Source organism: Panulirus ornatus, chromosome 7 (genome assembly GCF_036320965.1).
Source record: "Panulirus ornatus isolate Po-2019 chromosome 7, ASM3632096v1, whole genome shotgun sequence".
Classification (NCBI taxonomy): Eukaryota; Metazoa; Arthropoda; class Malacostraca; order Decapoda; family Palinuridae; genus Panulirus; species Panulirus ornatus.
In genome coordinates, this window is record NC_092230.1 from 48,451,570 (window position 1) to 48,475,871 (window position 24,302).

The 24,302-nt window shown below is 40.0% G+C and overlaps 1 protein-coding gene across 3 annotated transcripts in view; it reads right to left on the minus strand.

Annotated features, from left to right (window-relative positions):
* LOC139749621 (protein SCAI) overlaps positions 1–24,302 on the minus strand; it is a 108,875-nt gene that overhangs the window by 51,570 nt on the left and 33,003 nt on the right. For all 3 annotated transcript variants that reach the window (XM_071663755.1, XM_071663754.1, XM_071663756.1), the window contains exons 6-7: positions 21,958–22,051; positions 9,151–9,270 (exon numbers count right to left, since the gene is read on the minus strand). In XM_071663755.1, the coding sequence (XP_071519856.1) occupies positions 9,151–9,270; positions 21,958–22,051 (214 nt within the window). The remainder of the gene's footprint in view (positions 1–9,150; positions 9,271–21,957; positions 22,052–24,302) is intronic.

Sequence of the window (24,302 nt, forward strand, 5' to 3'; positions counted from 1 at the left end):
TATCTCTCTTTTTTAAACCAGGTATTCCTAATCCACCAGTCTTTTTCAGCACATAAATCGACAAGCTATCAACAGTAAACCCCCCTGGTACACCACTTATTCCCTCCACTAGCCATAATACTCACCTTTGCATTTAAATCACCCATCACTATAACCGTCTCGTGCTATCAAAACTACACTACACACCATCACTCAGACTGCATCCCCAAAAAATACTTGCCATCTTCATGATCTTTTTTTCTCATGCCAGAGTGATATGCCACATTACACCCATCACTCTAATCTCCATCAACTTTCATTTTTTAATCCCATATCATCTAAGAGTTTTACTTTCTTATCACTCTATCACATACTCCCGACCTCTCCTGTATTCAATAAGAGTAAGTTGCTTACTCCTTCCACTTGCTCTTGTCCTCGAAGATTCACTTATATACATCCGATCTCCCTCTCGTTTTTAATTTTCCCCCTAAAGGGAAACAGAGAAGGGGGCCAATTGAGATATTCGTTCAATTAGGCTCATGTCCTCGTTTCTTAATAACTAAAGCGCTAACCCTTGAATATCGCTAATGCAAGAAATGGAAAATATGTATGAAAAAAAAAATATAATATACAATATTTTCATCAATTTTTCCAAACGGGAACAGAGAAGGGGCCAAGTGAGATATTTCCCACAAAGGCTCTGTCCTCTTTTTTATTTATATTTTCTTAGCGCTACCGGAAAAATCTCGCTATTATGCGAAGAAATGGTAAATAGGATGGGTAAAAAAAAAATAAAAAAATATATATTATATATATGGGAGGGTATTGACAGAGAGGGGGAAGGCATGTACAGAGCATCAGATTGGGGAAGAGCAGTGCTGTATCAGAAGTAGGTAGAGAGTGGGATCAGGTGGTTTTGCTTTGAAGAATGTATGTGAAAAAATACTACAACGCAAATGGATTTGTATGATAGTCATTTATGGATCAGGAGAAGGCATATGATAGAGTTGATAGAATGCTCTGTGGCAGGTATTAAGAATATATGGTGTGGGAGGCTAGATTGTTAGAAGCAGTGAAAAAATTTTTATCGAGAGATGTAAGGCACGTGTACGTTAGGAAGAGAGGAAAGTGATTGGTTCTCAGTGAATTGTAAGGTTTGCGGCAGGGGTGTGTGATGCCTCCATGGTTGTTTAATTTGTTTATGGATGGGGTTGTAAGGGAGGTAAATGCAAGAGTCCTGAAAGTAGGGGCCAAGTATGAAAGTCTGTTTTGGGGGTGAGAGAGCTTGGGAATTGAGTCAGTTGTTGTTCGCATGATGATACAGCGCTGAGACAAGGCTGATTCATGTTAGAAACGGCAGAAAGCTGGTGACCTGAGTTGGTAAGTGTGTGGAAGAAAAAGTTGAGAGTAAATGTACGAAAAAAGACAAGGTATATTAGTCCATAAGGGGTGGTGAGGGTCAAGTCAATTGGGAGGGAGTTGAATGGAGAAAAACTGGAGGATATGAAGTGTTTTAATTACTAGGGAGTGGATCTGTCAGCGGATGGAACCAGGAATGCGGAAGTGGTCATAGGGAGGTGAGGGGGCGCAAAATTTGGGAGCCTTGAAAATGTGTGGAAGAGTCGAAGAACATTATCAATACAATGGAAAAGCAAAAATGGGTATTTTGCAGGGAATAGTTGTTCAACAATGTGTATGGGTTGGCGAGGCGTGGCTATGGATAGAGATTGCGCAGGAGGATGGATGTGCTGGAAAATGAGATGTTTGAGAAATGTGTGGTGTGAGGTGGTTTGATCAGAGTAAGTAACCCGTAAGGGTAAGAGAGAATGTTGGAAATAAAAAAAGCGTGGTTGAGAGAGCAGAAGAGGCGTGTTTCTGAAATGGTTTGGGCACAGAGAGAATGAATGAGGAGAGATTGACCAAGAGGATATATGCGTGGTCGAAGGTGGCAGGGAACAGGAGAAGAGGGAGACCAAATGGAGTGGAAAAATGGATGAAAAAGATTTTGTGTGAATCGGGCACTGAGACAGTGCAGGAGGGTGAAAGGAGGGCAAGAAATAGAGTGATTGGAGTCATGTTGTATACAGGGGGTTTACGTGCTGTCAGTGATTGAAGCAAGCGCAAGTAAGAAGCGTCTTGGGGTAAAAACCCTGAAAGCTGTGTAGGTATGTAAAATATTTGCGTGTGTGGACGAGTTGTATGTTATCTATAGTGGATGGGGGGGGGGGGGGATGGTGCCATTTTCTTTCTTTCTTTTTCCCTTGCGCACTCCTCGCAAACGCGGGAGACAGGCGACCAAAGTATAAAAAAAAAAAAAAAAAAAAAAAATAATATATATATATAGATAGATAATATATATATATATTTATATATATCTATTATAAAATATTATATAATATATTATATATATATATATATATATTATACTATACTATATAATATATTATAGATTTTTTTTTTTTTTTTTTTCTTTTTATACTTTGTCCCTGTTCTCCCGCGTTTGCGAGGTACGCAAGGAAACAGAACGAAAGAAATGCCAACCCCCCCCCCCATACACATGTACATACACACGTCCACACACGCAAATATACATACCTACACAGCTTCCATGGTTTACCCCAGACGCTTCACATGCCTTGATTCAATCCACTGACACAGCACGTCAACTCCCTGATACCACATGACTCCAATTCACTCTATTCTCTTGCCCTCCTTTTCCACCCTCCTGCAATGTTCAGCCCCGATCGGCGCACAAAATCTTTTTCACCTCCATCCTTCCACCTCCAATTGCTCCCTCTTCTCCTCCGTTCCCACTCCACCTCCGACACATATATCCCTCTGTCAATCTCTCGCGTCACTTGCATTCCTCGAGTCCATAGTGTGCCCAAACATTTTGCAGAAACCACAACCCTCTATCTGCTGGCTCATCTCAACCCGCCTCTTTTTATTTACCACACTCTCTGCTTACCATCCTGAGATCTAGCATGTCATTAACTTCTTATCCTCTATATCAAACCCCTGGATCGACACGGCTAAGGTGAAGATTTTTTGTATAGGGGTTTTTGTTCCCCAGAAAAGGAAAAATGTAATGTGTTTGGGTGACAGAGGGTGGGCACACATTGTCCTCAATCCATCTCGGAGTTACCAGCACATCCATCCTCCTCCTGCGCACATCTCTATCCATGAAGCCCACGCCTCGCAACCATCATCATTGTTGAACCCACATTTCCCTCAAACATACCAACAATACATTGTGCTTTCCGAGATATGATGTTCGTCGACTATGCCACAACATTTTTCAATGGCCCCTCTACTAATATGGATACTCTAGGCCCGCCTCGCCCCACCCTACAGGATCCACTTCCGCACTTCCATGGTTCCATCCGCGGTAGCTGAGATCCCAGATACCCAGACGTATCTAAAGACGCCTATCAAGCTTTCCACCTCCATTTTTCCCCATTCAAACTCACCTCCCAATTGACAGTTGGACCCCACCACCGAGACTAGTCACCTAATAACCTTGCTCTTATTCAATTACTCTCAACCTTTCTTCTTGGCCACACACTTTACACAAACTCAGTCACCACTCTGCATGTTTCCTCACCATCTAGGACAAACTCCCGACACCAACAAGCGCTGTATCATCGACGCGACAACAGAAACCCGATCGTGACTCTGACTCCCGCGAGCTCTAACTCCATACTCGCGCCAAAACAGACAGAGTTCATACTTGCCCCTCTTCTTCCAGGACTCTGATTATACCCTCTCCCTTACAACCCCAGCTCCATAAACAAATAAACAACCATGGAGACATCCACACACCCCTGACCGCAGACAACCTACATTCACGAGAACCAATATATATATAGATATGTACATTTTGGTTTTTCTTTTTTGCTTTGTCGCTGTCTTCCCACTCCCTCCACGTTTGCGAGGTAGCGCAAGGAAACAGACGAAAGAAATGGCCAGACCCACCCCCCTACACATGTATATACCATATGGTCCAACACAGAGCAAAAATACATACCCCACACAGCTTTCCATGGGGTTTTCCCCAGACCGCGTGTTCTGCGCACATGGCCCGGATTCAATCCAGCTGACAGCACGGCGCGAACACACGCGGTATGATTGTGGCGCATGTATACATTTATCGTAATCCCGCGAGTCACTGCGAGATTCCTTGCCCTCAATCAGAGTGATACTACACCGCTCCCCTGCAATGTTCAGGTGCCGCCAATCAAACAAATTCTTTTAGAGTTCCACTTCCCTCTTTACCACCTCCAATTTGGTCTCGCCACGTCTTCCTCGTTCCCTCCACCTCCGACCACAGTACACAATCCTCTTGGTCAATCCTTTCGCGTCCAGACACACTCTCATTCTCTCCATGTGCCCAAGGCCCATTCAAAACTAGCAACCTCGATCTGCTCTCCAGTCAACCAGCTCTTTTTTATTTCCACAACGATCTCTGTCTACGCATAACGTTAACTTACCTCGATCAAACCACCTCACACACAACATTGTCCTCAAAAAATCTCACAATTTCCAGCACAAAAAATTGGTTGAATTATCCCACCCTCCCCTGCAAGACACACGGGTAACCTCTGATCTCGCTTCAGAGCCCACGCGCGCAACCATACACATTGTTGGATGGACCTGCGACTAAATTCCTTCTCGAAGCATATACCCATAATAGAGTTTGCTTATCCGAGATAATGGTCCACAGTGAAAGATTAGACATTTTCCACACATTCTTCAAGGCTCCCAGAATTTTCGCCCCCTCCCCCACCCTATGATCCACTTCCGCTTCCATGGTTCCATCCGCTACCAGATCCACTCCCAGATATCTAAAACACTTTACTTCCTCCAGTTTTTCTCCATTCAAACTTACCTCCCAATTGACTTGACCCTCAACCCTACTGTACCTAATAACCTTGCTCTTATTCACATTTACTCTCAACTTTCTTCTTTCACACACTTTACCAAACTCAGTCACCAGCTTCTGCAGTTTCTCACATGAATCAGCCACCAGCGCTGTATCATCAGCGAACAACAACTGACTCACTTCCCAAGCTCTCTCATCCTCAACAGACTTCATACTTGCCCCTCTTTCCAAAACTCTTGCATTCACCTCCCTAACAACCCCATTCATAAACAAATTAAACAACCATGGAGACATCACACACCCCTGCCGCAAACCTACATTCACTGAGAACCAATCACTTTCCTCTCTTCCTACACGTACACATGCTTTACATCCTCGATAAAAACTTTTCACTGCTTCTAACAACTTGCCTCCCACACCATATATTCTTAATACCTTCCACAGAGCATCTCTATCAACTCTATCATATGCCTTCTCCAGATCCATAAATGCTACATACAAATCCATTTGCTTTTCTAAGTATTTCTCACATACATTCTTCAAAGCAAACACCTGATCCACACATCCTCTACCACTTCTGAAACCACACTGCTCTTCCCCAATCTGATGCTCTGTACATGCCTTCACCCTCTCAATCAATACCCTCCCATATAATTTACCAGGAATACTTAACAAACTTATACCTCTGTAATTTGAGAACTCACTCTTATCCCCTTTGCCTTTGCACAATGGCACTATGCACGCATTCCGCCAATCTTCAGGCACCTCACCATGAGTCATACATACATTAAATAACCTTACCAACCAGTCAACAATACAGTCACCCCCTTTTTTAATAGATTCCACTGCTGCCTTGCCAGCTTTCATCTTCTGCAAAGCTTTTACTACCTCTTCTCTGTTTACCAAGTCATTTTCCCTAACCCTCTCACTTTGCACACCACCTCGACCAAAACACCCTATATCTGCCACTCTATCATCAAACACATTCAACAAACCTTCAAAATACTCACTCCATCTCCTTCTCACATCACCACTACTTGTTATCACCTCCCCATTTGCGCCCTTCACTGAAGTTCCCATTTGCACCCTTGTCTTACGCACTTTATTTACCTCCTTTCAGAACATCTTTTTATTCTCCCTAAAATTTAATGATACTCTCTCACCCCAACTCTCATTTGCCCTCTTTTTCACCTCTTGCACCTTTCTCTTGACCTCCTGTCTCTTTCTTTTATACATCTCCCACTTAATTGCATTTTTTCCCTGCAAAAATCGTCCAAATGCCTCTCTCTTCTCTTTCACTAATAATCTTACTTCTTCATCCCAGCACTCACTACCCTTTCTAATCAACCCACCTCCCACGCTTCTCATGCCACAAGCATCTTTTGCGCAATCCATCACTGATTCCCTAAATACATCCCTTTCCTTCCCCACTCCCCTTACTTCCATTGTTCTCACCTTTTTCCATTCTGTACTCAGTCTCTCCTGGTACTTCCTCACACATATATATATATATATATATATATCTTTCTTTCTTTCATACTATTCGCCATTTCCCGCATTAGCGAGGTAGCGTTAAGAACAGAGGACTGGGCCTTTGAGGGAATATCCTCACCTGGCCCCCTTCTCTGTTCCTTCTTAAAAAAAAAAAGAAAAAAAAAAGGGAAGGGAGGATTTCCAGCCCCCTGCTCCCTTCCCTTTTAGTCGCCTTCTACGACACGCAGGGAATATGTGGGAAGTATTCTTTCTCCCCTATCCCCAGGGAGGATGGAATCATGGAAGCAGAAGTGAGTCACAGGGTGGGGGAGGGGGCGAAGGTTCTGGGAACATTGAACAATGTGTGTAAGGTGAAAAGGTTATCTCGGACAGCAAAAATGGGTATGTTTGAAGGAATAGTGGTTCCAACAATGATATATGGTTGCGAGGCATGGGCTATAGATAGGGTTGAGCGGAGGAGGGTGGAGGTGTTGTAAATGAAATGTTTGAGGACAATATGTGGTGTGAGGTGGTTTCATCGAGTAAGTAATGAAAGGGCAAGAGAGATGTGTGGTAATAGAAAGAGTGTGGTTCAGAGAGCAGAAGATCATGTATTGAAATGGTCTGGTCACATGGAGAGAATGAGTGAAGAAAGATTGACCAAGAGGATATATGTGTCAGAGGTGGAGGGAATGTGGAGAAGTGGGAGACCAAATTGGAGGAGGAAGGATGGAGTGAAAAAGATTTTGAGCAATCGAGGCGTAAGCATAGAGGAGGGTCAAAGGTGTGCAAGGAATAGAGTGAACTGGAACGATGTGGTATACTGGGGTCGATGTGCTGTCAATGGATTGAATCAGGGTAAGTGAGGTGTCTGGGGTAAACCATGGTATGTTTTGTGGGGCCTGGGTGTGGAAAGGGAGCTGTGGTTTCGGTGCATTACACATGACAGCTAGAGACTGAGTGTGAACAAATGTGGCATTTGTTGTCTTTTCCTAGTGCTACCTCATGCGCCCAGGGGTAGGAGGCGCTATTTCATGTGTGACAAGGTGGCGACAGGAATGGATGAAGGCAGCAAGTATCAATATGTACATGTGTATTTATGAATGTCTGTGTATGTATATGTATGTATACGTTGAAATGTATAGGTATGTATATGTGCGTGTGTGGGCGTGTATGTATATACATGTGTATGTGGGTGAGTTGGGCTATTCTTTCATCTGTTTCCTTGCGCTACCTGACTAATGCGGGAGACAGCGACAAAGTATAATGAAAAAAATAAATATGTATTTTTCTATCATTATACAAGAGCAAAGGAAGGAGTAGCACTACTCCTGAAGCAGTTGTGGGAGTATGTGATAGAGTGTAAGAAAGTAAACACTAGATTGATATGGGTAAAACTGAAAGTGGATGGACAGAGATGGGTGATTATTGGTGCCTATGCACCAGGGTCATGAGAAGAAAGATCGTGAGGCAAGTGTTTTGGGAGCAGCTGAGTGAGTGTATTACCAGCATTAATGCATGAGACAGGGTTATAGTGATGAGTGATTTGAATGCAAAGGTGAATAATGTGGCAGTTGAGGGAATAATTGGTGTACATGGGGTGTTTAGTGTTGTAAATGGAAATGGTGAAGAGCTTGTAGATTTGTGTGCTGAAAAAGGACAGGTGATTGAGAATACCTGGTTTAAAAAGAGAGATATACATAAAAATGCATATGTAAGTAGGAGAGATGGCCAGAGAGCATTATTGGATTACGTGTTAATTGATAAACGCGTGAAAGAGACATTTGGATGTTAATGTGCTGAGAGGGGCAACTGGAGGGATGTCTGATCATTATCTTCGAGAGGAGAAGGTGAAGATTTGTAGAGGTTTTCAGAGAAGAGAGAATGTTGGAGTGAAGAGAGTGGTGAGAGTAAGTGAGCTTGGAAAGGAGACTTGTGTGAGGAAGTACCAGGAGAGACTGAGTGCAGAATGGAAAAAGGTGAGAGCAAATGATGTAAAGGGAGTGGGGGAGGAATAGGATGTATTTAGGGAAGCAGTGATGGCTTGCACAAAAAATGCCTGTGGCATGAGAAAGGTGGAAGGTGGGCAGATCAGAAAGGGTAGTGAGTGGTGGGATGAAGAAGTAAGATTGTTAGTGAAAGAGAATAGAGAGGCATTTGGATGATTTTTGCAGGGAAATAGTGCAAACGACTGGGAGATGTATAAGAGAAGGAGGCAGGAGGTCAAGAGAAAGGTGCAAGAGGTGAAAAAGAGGGCAAATGAGAGTTGGGGTGAGAGAGTATTGTTAAATTTTGCAGAATTTTGGAAAGAAAAACTCAGTTGTAAACTATAAATAGGACAAAATTAGCTGAATTAGGACAGACAAGAATGAGAAAAGATAATGATAATAATCATTAGAAAAAGCTAAAGGAAAAGCATATAAAAATAAAATGCTTGTTAGCATAAGTGAATGGAGGGAATGAATATGAGGGGAATGATAAAAATGAGTGAAGACAAATGGAAATTGGTGCAGATGACATGACAATTAAGTTAAAAGATGGATACTAAAGAGAAGTATGTTTGCAACAGAGAATAAGAAAAAAAGAAAAGTGAGATGTACTTTTACTGAGTATTTGGATAAAACTTCTATATGAAGGGAGATAGCACACTAGTTATCAAGTTTAAGAGATGGGACCCTATGAGATTAGACTCCTATCCATGTGCACAAATAGATAACTGCAGAGACAGAGTCATTTAAAAAAAATGATAGCATAACAAGGAAACATAAAGATACAAGATAAACAATGCCATCACTCTTAACAGGCAAAATACATACAAAGGGTACTTTGTTGGGTGCTGGGGAAGAATCATAGATCTGGGCTACATCTTCCTGAGGTTCTCGCTCCAATGTTTGCAGCATCCGGAACATATCAATTGTTAGTTCACTGAACTTCACCTGAAAATTAAAACATCTTGCATTTGTAAAGAGATATGAGATGTTCATCATTTATCAATATATACCTAACATGTAATTCAAATTAAGTCTTTTAGATGTGAAGACCATTAAATGAGCTGTAAATGTGTTCTGAATAGAACTAAGTTGTCATTATAATATTAATATTTCAACATATAAAAACCTTGAAGATATCACAGAATCTGATTACATCAAATGTTGTATTTTTACCTTTACCAGAATATTCTGGTATGAGAAAATGCATGATCTACCATTTCTGTACTCTTATTTGTCCACTAATCTTTAAAAACCAATGGTCACTTTGTTCTCAGTGCACAATAACTTATCCTACCACTGTACAGGATCTTTGACATGGATGCTAAACTAGAATACAAGTATGCTCGAGATGCTAAACTAGAATACAAGTGACTGAGAGTACAAATACCGTTGGAGTATATTATTAACTTTTCTATCATGATGTGACTCTTTCATTCAGTATGGAAAACTTTGTTTTCTAAAGAAACACCAGGTCTTCGAAAAACTGTTTTCCATTTCTCGTTCAAATGAAAGATAAAGAAATCTGAAGTTATGTTTAAGACTGCTCAAGAATGGAAGGACATATATCATTTACTGTGATTTAATAAAAATTTTAATAACTTATTTCCTTCTGATCAATAATGGTATTGTGCATCACATAATGAAGCGTAAGCCTCATAGATTAGAGGCTCCACTGACTTCAGATGGGCCATACTGTAATATAAGGATAACAGACAGGCCAAAAATAATCTAATTAGAGTAAATTCACTGAAAAACATAAATACACAACACATCCTAATTTGCACTACAACAGAATTCATACTACATCGTCAAACTTCAGCTGACAATGTTGTCATTCATCAACAAATAACACCATACACCTAATTTCTATTTTCATACTTATTCGCCTTTCCTGCTTTAGTGAGGTAGCGTCAGGAACAAACAGCTGAGCTTTCTATGAAAAATCAATGAGATTATGTCATGAACCATCATCATTTTCATTTACCAAAACAAATGCATTACATATCAAAAATGGGGGCCTAATGGTACCCTTGTACTTTCATGCAATATATGTGTGGACATGGAAGACAGGTAATGTGCCAAAGAACTACATTAATGCAGTGTATAAATGAAAAGGTATCAAGACTGAATGTATCAACTATAAGGGTACTGTCCTCCCAAGTGTAAAGGGTAAGATACTAATAAACAAGATTATGAAAACATTTAGAACTGACACTCTATTCTAGGTTAGGATGGGGTACGCTTAGGGTATACTAGCTCTGAAGTCCTGTCTTGACAATTTTTGGACTACCAGGTATATTTTCTATGGTAAGCCCCCCTACCAAAAGAAAAAAAAAGGGTATGGTAGCCCTCATAACCACTGCAAATGACTAACGACCAAACTTTAACCATTCATAACCTTTGTAAAAAATCATTTACCTTGTTGCCTGATCCCACCACTCAACTTCAGGGTGATTTGACTAGCAGGAGTCAGAATATACTTATCCAGAACAAGTGAACCAATGGAGTGGGTATAATGGCAGTGGATACCCAGAGCTTCCCTGTCTAGTCTCTGAAAAGAGTTTTTAGTTCAAACTTTTTTCTGAGCCTGACAGGTGAGATGAGTGCAAGGTAGCTAAAATGTATGGAAAATTAATCAAAATATGTTGAGGTCATTTAGTTCACTCATCATACATTAAAGAATCTCCAAAATACTAGAAGGTAAAAAAAATTGTGGGCTACAGTTCAAAAAACAAGCTAATGACACAAGGAAAAGTAACTTCCAGGGAGACACAGGGAACTAAAGAAAATCTATTTTTCAAACAAAATCTCTGAGACTTCAGAACCTATTTTTTGCAAAGTTAAAACCAATAAGTATCCTCAGTTGACAGAACATGATGCAACTGGCTTGCGTAATTGGCACAATACCCTTTGCATTTAAAATCTTTCATGTCCAAGGGATGCAGGATCACACAAGCACACAATAGTTTTGCATAAATATCTATGTAATTGTACATCATCCAGTAAATGAGCTGTGAACTGTGAAGAGCTAGTTACGGCCCTTAGAAGTCAAAAAGATATATTTATGTCCTTGAATTACAATGGTTTTCCTGAGAAGATAAATCACCAAATTTGGATCATTCCACTTAAGATGGAACATATAGTGGTGTGCTCATTCCAATATCATCTACAAAAAGCATAATTATAAATCATAAAGCTGTCAGAAGCCTTAAACCAAAAATGAAAGTACTTTTCATATTAAAGTTTTCAAATCTAAGCTAGTTTAAGACTTAAAATGTTGACATTTCATGTTCAAAAGCAAATTTTGTGGGCACATGTGGAAAAAGTTTAGCTCTGATGTGAATGACATCAAGACACCTGAATATGCACATATGGATGACATAACATTACATGTTATAATGTCATCATTTGGCTCCAAATACATCTTCTTTGTGATATGTGGACAGATGAGTTTTGTGGACATTATGTTTTGTACCTGTCTAACAACAGCCTTGCATCACTCACTTTGTGTAGCATGGCTTTCATGAGCACTTTTTCACTTATACAGTAAAACACAAATCAAACCACACTGATAGAGTTAACTGTGTTATCCACACAGTGTTGTCTGCAGTTACAGTCTTAAGAGTCTGTGATTTTTCACATATCACTATCACTCAGCAATTCAAATATGTGCTCTGGCACCATTTGAGTATGTCGGTATACTCACCCTATATCAATATTCTTAATCCACAGACTGCTGACGTGCCTTATACAGTATGGGATGCCTCTGGCAGTTGACTGAAAGTGTGCTGTACAGAGTCTGGGTCAATTAAAAATCCCAGGTGGAGTAAGAAACAAGCAGCAAGTCAGAAAAAATTTTATTAGTAACTCAGATGATATTCCTAAATCCTTTGACCATATTTTTTTGACCCAGGCAGCAAAGAAAATTTATATAAATAATGTTTACAGATTTATATAAACAATATATACATATGAATGAAAAATATGGCACTGAACATTTTATCATGAAACAGGGAGTAGCGACACTGTTTCCTGTGGGGCAGGGTAGTGACAGGAATGGATGAAGGCAAGCAAGTATGAATATATATATATGTGTATGTATGTATAAGTCTGTGCATGTATATGTTCATATGTATATGTATGTATTTGTGCACATGTGGGCATTTATGTATATATACGTGTATATGAGTGGATGGGCCATTCTTCATCTGTTTCCTGGCACTACCTCACTGATGCGGGAAACATTGATTATGCACAATAAATAAATATAAAATAATTTATCTATTACACTTAGCTGCTGTTTCCCGTGTCAGCGAGGAAGCGCAAGAAAACAGACGAAGAATGGCCCAACCACCCACATACACATATATATACATAAATGCCCATATACATATGCCTACACAGACATATACATATATACATATGCACATATTCATACTTGCTGCCTTCATCCATTCTCGTCACCATCCCGCTACCCCAGCAAGGTAGCAACAGGAAAAGACAAAAAAGGCCACATTCGTTCAAACTCAGTCTCTAGCTGTCATGTGTAATGCACCAAAACCACAGCTCCCTATCCACATCCAGGCCCCACAGATCTTTCCATGGTTTATCCCAGACGATTCACATGCCCTGGTTCAATCCACTGACAGAACATCGACCCCGGTATACCACATCATTCCAATTCACTCTGTTCCTTGCACGCCTTTCACCCTCCTGTATGTTCAGGCCCCAATCGCTCAAAATCTTTTTCATTCCATCTTTCTACCTCCAATTAGGTCTCCTGCTTCTTCTTCCCTCCACCTCTGACACATATATCCTCTTTGTCAACCTTTCCTCACTCATTCTCTCCATGTGTCCATGCCATTTCAACACACCCTCTTATGCTCTCTCAACCACACTCTTTTCAATACCACACAACGCTCTCAACCTTTCATCACTTACTCGATCAATCCACCTGACACCACATATTGTCCTCAAACATTTCATTTCCGACACATCTACCCTCCTCCACACAACCCTATCTATAGCCCATGCCTTGCAACCATATATCATTGTTGGAACCATTATTCCTTCAAACATACCCATTTTTGCTCTCCGAGATAGCGTTCTCACCTTCCACACATTCTTCAATGCTTCCAGAACCTTCGCCCCCTCCCCCACCCAGTGATTCACTTCCGCTTCCATGGTTCCATCCGCTGCTAAGTCCACTCCCAGATATCTAAGCACTTCACTTCCCCCAGTTTTTCTCCATTCAAATGTACCTCCCAATTAACTTGTCCCTCACCCCTACTGAACCTAATAACCTTACTCTTATTCACATTTACTCTAAACTTTCTTCTTTCACACACTTTACCAAACACAGTCACCAACTTCTGCAGTTTCTCACCCAAATCAGCCACCAGCGCTGTATCATCAGCAAACAACAACTGGCTCACTTCCCAAGCCCTCTCATCCACAACAGACTGATTTTTGCCCCATCCATAAACAAATTAAACAACCATGGAGACATCACATACCCCTGCCACAAATCGACATTCACTGGGAACCAATCACTTTCCTCTCTTCCTACTCGTACACATGCCTTACATCCTTGGTAAAAACTTTTCACTGCTTCTAGCAACTTACCTCCCACACCACATTCTCTTGACACCTTTCATGAAGCATCTCTATCAACCCTATCATATGCCTTCTCCAGATCCAAAAATGCCACATGCAAATCCATCTGTTTTTCTAAGGATTTCTCACATACATTCTTCAAAGCAAACACCTAATCCACACATCCTCTACCACTTCTGAAACCACACTGCTCTTCCCCAATCTGATACTCTGTACATGCTTTTACCCTCTCAATCAATACCCTCCCATATAATTTCCCAAGGATACTCAACAGCGAGGTCGCACCAGGAAACAGAGAAAGAATGGCCTATCCACTCATATACATATATACATATAAACACCCATACACACACACATATACATATATATACATATCAGCATATACATACATAAACATACATATACAGACATTTACATATATACACATGTTGGAAAGGATCACAATTTTGTGCGTGATCAAGATATTCCTATAAATATTCCTATGAAATATTCATTTTCCCTGTGGACTCATAGGAATATACACATGTACACATTCATACTTGCTTGCCTTCATCCATTCCTGGTGTGACCCTGCCCCACAGGAAACAGCATCACTACCATGGGGAGTTGCTGCTTGAACATATATTCATTTAATAAGCTAACTACATAAGTAATGTTTTACTATATCACTATATGAATATAGATATTTTGTTCTTCAGAAAAAAAAAAGCTTTTTCACATTGTAGACAAAAAAATCATTAAAATCTAAAAAAAACTGACTGAGAAGTGCTACAGTAGGGTTACATTAAATATCTTGAGTAGACAGTCGGTGGGTTAAAACCACATGCAGAAGGCTTTCCATCACCACATTATGATATGGAAACAACTAAAAAACAATAGTTTCATCAACATTGTAACTGTTGCTTTATGGACAAAATGATATCACTCAGAATTTTCTCAAAATCTTTTACATGCTCATCAGCACTGATGACAACTGTTGTTTTTTTCTTTTGCTTGCAACATGGTAACACTAAGATCTCATGTGATGAATAATGCTGCTTAACACTTAATTTGTGTGGCTATCATCACATAATGTTCCCTAGGGTAACAGCAGTCACTGTCATTTCATGATCTAAGTTTTCCAGCCTTTGTTTAAATATCCAACCTATAGAGGCCTCTTTTATTGCTGGGCAGGCATGGAAAAATCAGCTCCTGCAGCTTCAAGACTACACTACAATCAGTAGAACGGATATCATGAACTCCTTTAGAGTAAGAAGTTCCTTGACAAGACTTTACTCCATTTTGTTTAGTCTGTTGCAAACTAATGTTGTACAGGTCAATGCTGGTAAAGCACATGAAATTAAGATTTGGTGCTGATATTTCTACAGGTTCTTCTAGACTGTCGAAGACATGTTTTCATGTGAGTCAAAGCTGTTTAGTAAGGAACCGGTTTGGCTGCTGGATAAGGTTTTGGATTTTTTGCAAAACAGAATTGTACATTAATCACTCTTTAAAACATTAAATTTCAAAACTTTTTGGTAGAACTGGCCTCTAGACATAAGTGAGTTATTCTTTTAGCAGAGATAGTATGTGTACTGAGACCAATCAAAGACATCTCAAGTGAAAGAAAAAGTAAAATAAAAAGAAAGACAAACTAGTCTGGGCTCCACGGGTGTTAGTAGACCTGACTCCCAAAGGAAGAAAGGTCATATGAGGATGTAAAGAGGAGAGAAGAAGAATTCCACAGCTGAGCTATTTAAGGGAAAGAGAAGGTATATCAACCAAGCCTTGAGTGGCTGGTCTTCACACAGATACTGAGGGAAGCTGCAAACAAACACAGGTCCAAACCTTGGGTGCAGGGACACATGCAGACAAACAAAAAGAATAATGGCCAATATAAAACCAATAAAACAGAGAAACCAACATCACAGAGTACTGAAAGAAACCACTGAAGAGACAATGCCAGGAGAACTAAGGCAAAAGGCTTTTGATTCAACTCTGATCAACAAAGAGGTGGAGGATAAGAAATCCCAGATGAGCGGGCAGTATTCCATACTTGGGTGAGTAATACTCCTACAGATATCCCTGGAAGCAAGGGAGAAAGAATACTGCCCATGTATTTTCTGCACGTCTTAGAAAGCAACTGAGGGGGAGGAGTGAGGGACTAAATATCCTCACCTGTATTCAAAAAAGAGAACAGAGGGAAAAGCAAAATGAACTTTTTTCCTGTAAAGCTCAGTCATCTGTTCTAGCTAATACCTCGTTCATGCAGAAAATAACAAACACAAATGAAAGAAAGAAGAATGCAAAAATATAAAATACTGCACACATGGACATAATTCTGACAACTATACAACACTCCTGGCTTTTGTTAGGCAGACTTTGATCATATAGGGCTTCCATGACAGTGTAGAGGATATGGTTAAGCCCAACAGGTGTATGTTATTATGGTGCTGAAAAGTGGTTTTTTGTAATAGAATAGTAGGAAATGAAGGCTTGTTAAATAAAATATAGGAAGGAATTGCATTTTAGCACTACTGAGTTTGAAAAGTTTACTGCTTCCCTACTCTGAGATGCTGCACTGCTCCAAACTGAGAAAAATATATGATCATTAAGAGAGAGAATGAGTCTAAGAAGGAAGATGGGAGAAAATGAGTTGAAGCATGTAAAGTGTAATCATCAGCATGAGAGTGAACAGGATTAGAAGTACAGAAGAGATCATTTACTGAGAAAAGAAAGAGAGTAGGCAATAGGATAAAACCCTGAGCAACACCACTAATAATAGGATAAGAGGGGGATGTCAATCCATTGATGATTAATGCAATGGAACAACCAGAGAGGGAACTAGGCATAAGCAAATAGAGGAGGAGGGAGTTCCCAAGGGGAATGTGCATCAGAGATACAGAGGAGAGAAACCAAAGAGAGTTTAGAAAGCAAAGACTTATACCATAAAGCCAAGTGCTTTGAAGATGTCAAAGGCTATTACAAAAGTTTCACTAAAATCCCTGAGAATGGAGGACCTGAGATGAGTCACATAGAGAAGTTCACTGCAAAAGCCATAATGATGATAAGAAAGAAGGAAATGGAATTCTAAGTGTTTAGAAAAATGGGAGTTTAGAACTTCAAAAAGACTGAAGATATCAGAAATGATAGCAATGGGGCAATAGTTGGAGGGGTTAATGGTCCCCTTTCTTAAGGAGAGGCTGCATCATGGTGAGCTTCCAAGCAGAAGAAAAGTTCTGGGTTTTTGAACATGGGCAAATTAGGCAGGCAGGACTGGTGCTAGCTCAGAGGCACATTCCCTTCAGAGATATGACATGTGAGCCATTTGCCTTATCCACCTGGAGCTACAAGAATACTTGGAGGACCCTGCACAAAGAGAATATAGGTGGCACAGGTTCAGCGGGGAAAAAAAATTAATGAAACATATGACTGCCTTATGATAGGCACGCTGGATATGAATAGATACTCAATGCAGCATGTAAATACCTACTGAGGGAGACAGTGGGTACAGGGAAATACTAAAAAAGCATGTATCCAGCTATCATGAGACATATACGGTAAAAACTTAATCTCAATAAGCAAGTACCTGCCTATCAAAAGGGATCATTGGATACAGAAAAATCCTCAGTAAGAATGTACCTTCCTAGCAAGAGGTACACAGCACAAAGAAAAATTTCCTATAAGCATTTACCTGCCTATTGAGAGGTACACGGAACAGACCATTCCTCAGTAACCATGTGTCCACCAAACAAGAGGTACATAAAGTATGAAGAGACACTCACTGAAGCATACATCTACCCAGCATATGAGGTATGGAGACATAAAGACATATCATGCAGCACAGAAAATGCAGATGAGTCTTGCATATATAACTTCATTTCCTATACAACTGTCAGTACATGTCAATATTCTCTTACCTGCATAATGTTTATTCCTTTAACATGTTAAACAACACAACAAATCGTAGTATCTCTACTTTCACAGTGCTTTTTTCATGTGTGAACATGCTGATGTGTCTCTGTCCACACAGTGTCTTCCCCTACACCTTACCAAGCAGCAGAATGCATGCTGATGTGATCTGATAACTCACGCTAACTTGTTTCAGTCCATACAGTGCCTTTTTCCATGTCAAGCTCAGCCACTACTGACACATTTCTAACAATAAAATGTTAAATTCTATGATGAATCAAGCAACATACAGTGCCCATACAAAATCCTGTCCTCCTCCACATACACTTTCAAAGGCAACAGCACACGTACATTCTAGTACTTAAGTCATCTCTCCTTTGGCCTAAATTACCATCTGCAAAAGGCTGATCATGGAATTGGCAGGGTTCCTAAAGTATTCAAGGTCCATGTTTTAGGCCCACAGAGTCTTGATCTCCTGAATGAAGAGAGCCACTGAAAAGGGTGTTGCAGGAAGCAGCCACCTAATTGTGCATTTTGAGCCTCCACTCTGCCTAGAAAATCTCATGTGTAATCATTAGGTAATCATTACTTACAGCTTGGGAGAAGATTCAAACAATAAACAGTATGTTTACATACACTTATTCAGAAACAGATCCAAAATACACCAGAAAAAGCAAATTTCTTTCCACCATACTTTTGTATATTAAGCCAGGCACCATATGCAGTACATCTTATATCGAACACAACAATCTTTCCCAGGCCCAGCTGTAGCACAGAGCATAAACTACACAAATCCTAAATATGTTCTTTCTAGTCTACACAGCTCTTCATTACTGCATCTTTTAAATAAAGTGCATGTAGTAGCTAGCAGACTAGTGAATATTATCTTAGTAATCTATCATAAACACACCCTCCCACACTTGCCACAATCTGCTGACCTCCAAGTGGCTGCCAGGTGGATACCATGTGTCAATATACACCCAATTTACTTTCCTTTCTTCAAAGCAAAATATAGCAAAAATAACAAACAAAATAAAAAATCTAATATTTGTAAATGATATCTTCTGTTGTTCAGAAATTACTTCCTCCTGGTGATTTCAATGAGAAAAAGTTTTTCTCTGTAGTAGCAACAAGTATAAAGACAAAGCACACTGTCACATGTGACATTCATCATACTGACATGAATTTCATGTTCAGTTGTACATATCATCTTTCAGGAGAAGTAAGCCACTCTACCATTTTAAGCTTGAAATACTCAACTGCATTTTCCCCTAGCAAAGCAAAACATGGTAAGGAGACATGCTGGTACATGTTGGATTACAGTCCCTGAAGACCAGTAAGCACCATATATCTTTGTGTGATGAATATTGTTCTTGATGTCCTTACATCCCTGACTTTAGGCAGTTTCTGTAACTTTCATCATTACTAGGTATATGAAAACAAAACATAATTGTTGTTCATAAAAATCATGGATTTCATTTATTGTATGTAATTTTTCTATACACAATCCCAGCTAAATGAGAACCACAATGTATGGTAAGAAAAATCGAGAGATATTAACTGGTGGTGGAAGAGATATGGTTAGCAACATTAACCTGTTCCAGCCAGTGTTTCCAGCTAGTTTTTTACCAGTTCCGGCCAGCTGTGGTTACACAAGAACATGAAATTATAGTTCTTGTGCTTCACTTGCTCTGTCATTTCTATCACTCTAATAAATTCATAAAATTCAAAGAATTTGACAAACTATCCATTTTCAAATGGGTAATTCAAATAAATGGCATTACTGCTCATCCTGTAAGATCCAGAAGACACCAAATAAATGTCCCTGCAATTTAATGAAAACAAGCACAACTGCAAATCATTGCTAAATCCCTTGAAGAATTTATACAACCGGATGAATATCTCAGATCTTTTAATGAAGCATGTTACACTGAAGGTCAAGCCTAAGCTAATCCTTGTGCACGCATTACTTACATCACTGAGTGAAAAGTTTGAATTTTTGGAGAAAGGTTATTTGACATTTCAGAAGCATATGTTCCTTTAATCAAAGACACTTCCTCCATGCCACTGGTATGCAGCAGTCACTCTTCTAAGACCTTGCATTGCCAGTGTATTACCTTAATGAGCTGAAAGAGCAATCAGACTCACAATTTATAAATCTATACCTAAATCCCATTCTGCAACCTACTACCAATCCAACATTTGTACAATATAACCAAGTAACTTGTCTTTCCATGGCCTTCCCATTCCCTGTAACACAGTATGATGGATCATGCACATTCTCTATAATGCTAAACCAAAATGAAATATATCCAAACAATTTTCTATTGTTAAACTCAACACTTGGTCTCTTATGTGACAAGCCTCAACCAAGGCCATCTTGGGTGAAAAGGAAAAAAGTAAAAGAAATTAATCAGGGCTCTGCAAGTGTTTGTAGAGCTGAATCTTAAAGGTAGAAAGGTCATAGCAAGATGAAAAGATGGAAGAAGGGAGTTAATTCCACAACATCCCTATTCAATAATTTTTCTATTTGCCTCATTCACAAATATATTTTCAGTAATCATTTCTCCATCCATTTTCTCATCTTGCCCATGTTCATTACCTATGCATGACACAGGTAATGATTGTTTAAAATTTTTTGTCATTTTCTGTAATAGTAAAGTAATGCCAAGAGCAAATGAAGAATGACCTACTTCACTTATGTCCACTCTCTAGCTTTATGTATAATGCATGGAAACATGAGCCCCCATCCATAATCAGGCCCCATGGACCTCTCCCTGTTTTCCCAACTGCTTCATATGCACTATTCAGCCCATCAACAGCACATCACCCCTGTATACCACTTTGCTCCAAATCACTCTATCCTTTATACTATATGCCTCACACCCTCCTGCATCTTCAGGCCCCAATATCTCCAAGCACATTTTACTCTATCCTTCCATCTCCTCCTTGGTTTCCTCCTGTTCCTTGTTCCCTCAACTTCCATCATGCACATCCTCTAAGACACTGTCTCCTCACTCATCCTCTCTACATGTCTACACCATTTCAGCACATCCTCTTCAACCCCTTCATATGCATGTCTCTTACTGCCACACCTCTCTCTTACCCAGTCACTTCTTCAATCAACCTTCCTCAAGCATATTGTTCTCAAACATTTCCAACACATCCACTCAGTTCCATACTTTTCTTATTTAGGGACTTAACCTCATGGCCATATAACAATGTCAGGACTACTGTACATACTATCAAGCATATCTATCTTTGCCCTCACAGACAAAGACCTCTCTTTCCATTCACTTGTTAATGCATCCAGGATCTTTGCCTCCTTACCTACCCTACAGTTCACTTTATAACCCAAGGGTCCACCCACTATGTCCACTCCCAAGTACCTAAAACACTCTACTTCCTACATGTTCTCCCTATTCAAACTCACATTCTAACTAACCTGTTTCTCTCCACTGTCAACCTAATAACTTAGAGTTTATTTACATCTATTCTCAACTTTCTCCTTTCACACACTTTTTTCAAACTCAGAAACCAGCTTCTGCAATTTCTCACTCAAATCTATCACCAGTGCTGTCATCAGCAAATATCAACTAACTCACCTCCCAGGGACCCCTAGGACCTCCATACCCAACAGACTGCAGACCTGGCCCTCTCTCCAAAACACTTACATTCACTTCCCTAACTACCCCATCCATAAATATTAAACATCCTAGGAGACATTACACATTCCTGCTGCAGATCCATCTTCTCCTGAAACTATTAACCCTCCTTTCTTCTTCCTCACACACGATTCATACATACAATGAAAATCCTAACTAACCAATTAACAACATAGTTACCCCCTTTCTTAGGAAATTCAATTGCAATCCCATCTACTCTAGCTGCTTTAACAAACTTCTGAATTTACATACATGCTTTAAGTATTCATAGCTCCATCCATTTTCTCACCATGTCCACATTCCATATAAATATTCTTTATTACCTTTGCATGACACTGGAACTCTTGATTATCTTCATTTCTTTCATTATCAATACTAAAGCACCAGCATTCTGCCAATCCTCAATATTTTCCCTATTTCCTGAAGGTTCTACTCCTGAAATATTTGTGGATCATCTTACCTGCTCATTGCAGTTTCCTACTATAAGTATTTCTTGCAAAGTGAGGTTCATCATTGGGGTCTTCTCCACAGGTGGGGTGTTGTGGCCACTCAATCTGTATATAAAATAATATTGATGATAGATACCCATAAGGTAGCCTTCATATGTAATCTGCTATTTAAGTACCAATTCCAATAACTTTACCTCTGCACTCATTCTTATCAAACTATAACCTCCTATGTGCACCAGTACTATATGAACAATATCCACTAAAATACCATATCCAGGCAAAATTCTACATACCATCTTTGTAAAGAAGAAAGCTTTATGTGAGGTTGCTTATTTCTGCACTGTGAAAGCAGATACAAGATCAGGAGAATAAAAATGGTTAGTACTCAAACTCCAAGCCATATTTGCATAGGAGAGAAATGCATGCCTAATCAAACCCAAAATTACAAGAAACAGCTGCATAACTAAGAATCTGGCTCAGCAATAAGCATACAAAGTGTGTACTCCACTTTGTAACTGGCTAAAGCCTATTCCACAATGAACCAAGAAAGTCAGGCCAGGTTCCCAGAGAATGAGAAGACTCCCAAAAGAGGATCTCACTATAAACCCAGTTTGACAGTAAAGAAATCAAGCACCAGTACAGCTAAAATACATCCAAGCACTAGTTAGATGAAGCCAGAGATTATCAGAATAATGTGGTTGGGTAATGTTGAGCTGGCCATTCAAATTAGGTTAGGGTTGTTTTGAGTTGTTGCTTGGGGAAAAAATCAAACAGATCTTATCATTATCATTATTCTTATAAATATAATTATCATTATACTTAACCACAGTTTCCTGCGTCAGCAAGGTAGCACCAGAAAACAGACAAAGAATGGCCTATCCACTCACATTTATACTTATCTTATTATACTTATTCGCTGTCTCCTGCGTTTGCAAGGTAGCACAAGGAAACAGATGAAAGAATGGCCCAACCCACCCACATACACAAGTATATAAGTATATAAATGCCCACACACAAACATATACATTCAAAGACATACACAGACATATACATATATACAAATGTACACACTCAAACTTGCTGCCCCCATCCATTCCCGTCGCAACCCCCACACATGAAACGGCACCCGCCTCCCCCCCACGTCCTAGCAAGGTTGTGCCAGGAAAAGACAACAAAGGCCACATTCGTTCACACTCAGTCTCTAGCTGTCATGTGTAATGCACGAAAACCACAGCTCCCTTTCCACATCCTGGCCCCACAAAACTTTACATGGTTTACCCCAGACGCTTCACATGCCCTGGTTCAATCCACTGACAGCGTGTTGACCCCGGTAAACTACCTCATTCCAATTCACTCTATTCCTTGCATGCCTTTCACTCTCCCGTATGTTCAGGCCCCAATCGCTCAAAATCTTTTTTACTTCACCTCTGACACATATTCTTTGTCAATCTTTCTTCATTCATTCTCTCCATGTGGCCAAAACACTTCAATACACCCTCTTCTGCTCTCTCAACCACAATCTTTTATTACCACACATCTTTTCTACCCTTTCATTACTTACTCGATCAAAACCACCTCACACCACATATTGTCCTTAAACATTTCACTTCCAACACATCCACCCTCCTCAGCACAACCCTATCTATAGCCCATGCCTCGCAACCATATAACACTGTTGGTACCACTATTCCTTTAAACACACCCATTTCTGCTTTCCGAGATAACGTTCTTGCCTTCCACACATTCTTCAACGCTCCCAGAACCTTCATCCCCTCCCCCACCCTGTGACTCACTTCCACTTCCATGGTTCCATCCGCTGCAAAATTCACTCACAGATATCAAAATCACTTCACTTCCTCCAGTTTTTCTCCATTCAAACTTACCTCCCAATTAATTTGTCCCTCAACCCTACTGAACCTAATAACCTTGCTCTTATTCACATTTACTCTCAGCTTACTTCTTTCACACACTTTACCAAATTCAGTAACCAACTTCTGCAGTTTCTCACACGAATCAGCCACCAGCACTGTATCATCAGCGAACAATTACTGACACATTTCCCAAGCCCTCTCCTTCACAACAGACTGCATATCTGCCCCTCTCTCCAAAACTCTTGCATTTACCTCCCAAAAACCCAATCCATAAACAAATTAAACAACCATGGAGACACCATGCACCCCTGCCGCAAACCGACATTCACTAGGAACCAATCACTTTCCTCACTTCCCACTTGAACACATGCCTTACATCCTTGATAAGAACTTTTCACTGCTTCAAGCAACTTACCTCCCTCACCATATACTCTTAATACCTTCCACAGACCATCTCTATCATATGCCTTCTCCAGACCCATAAA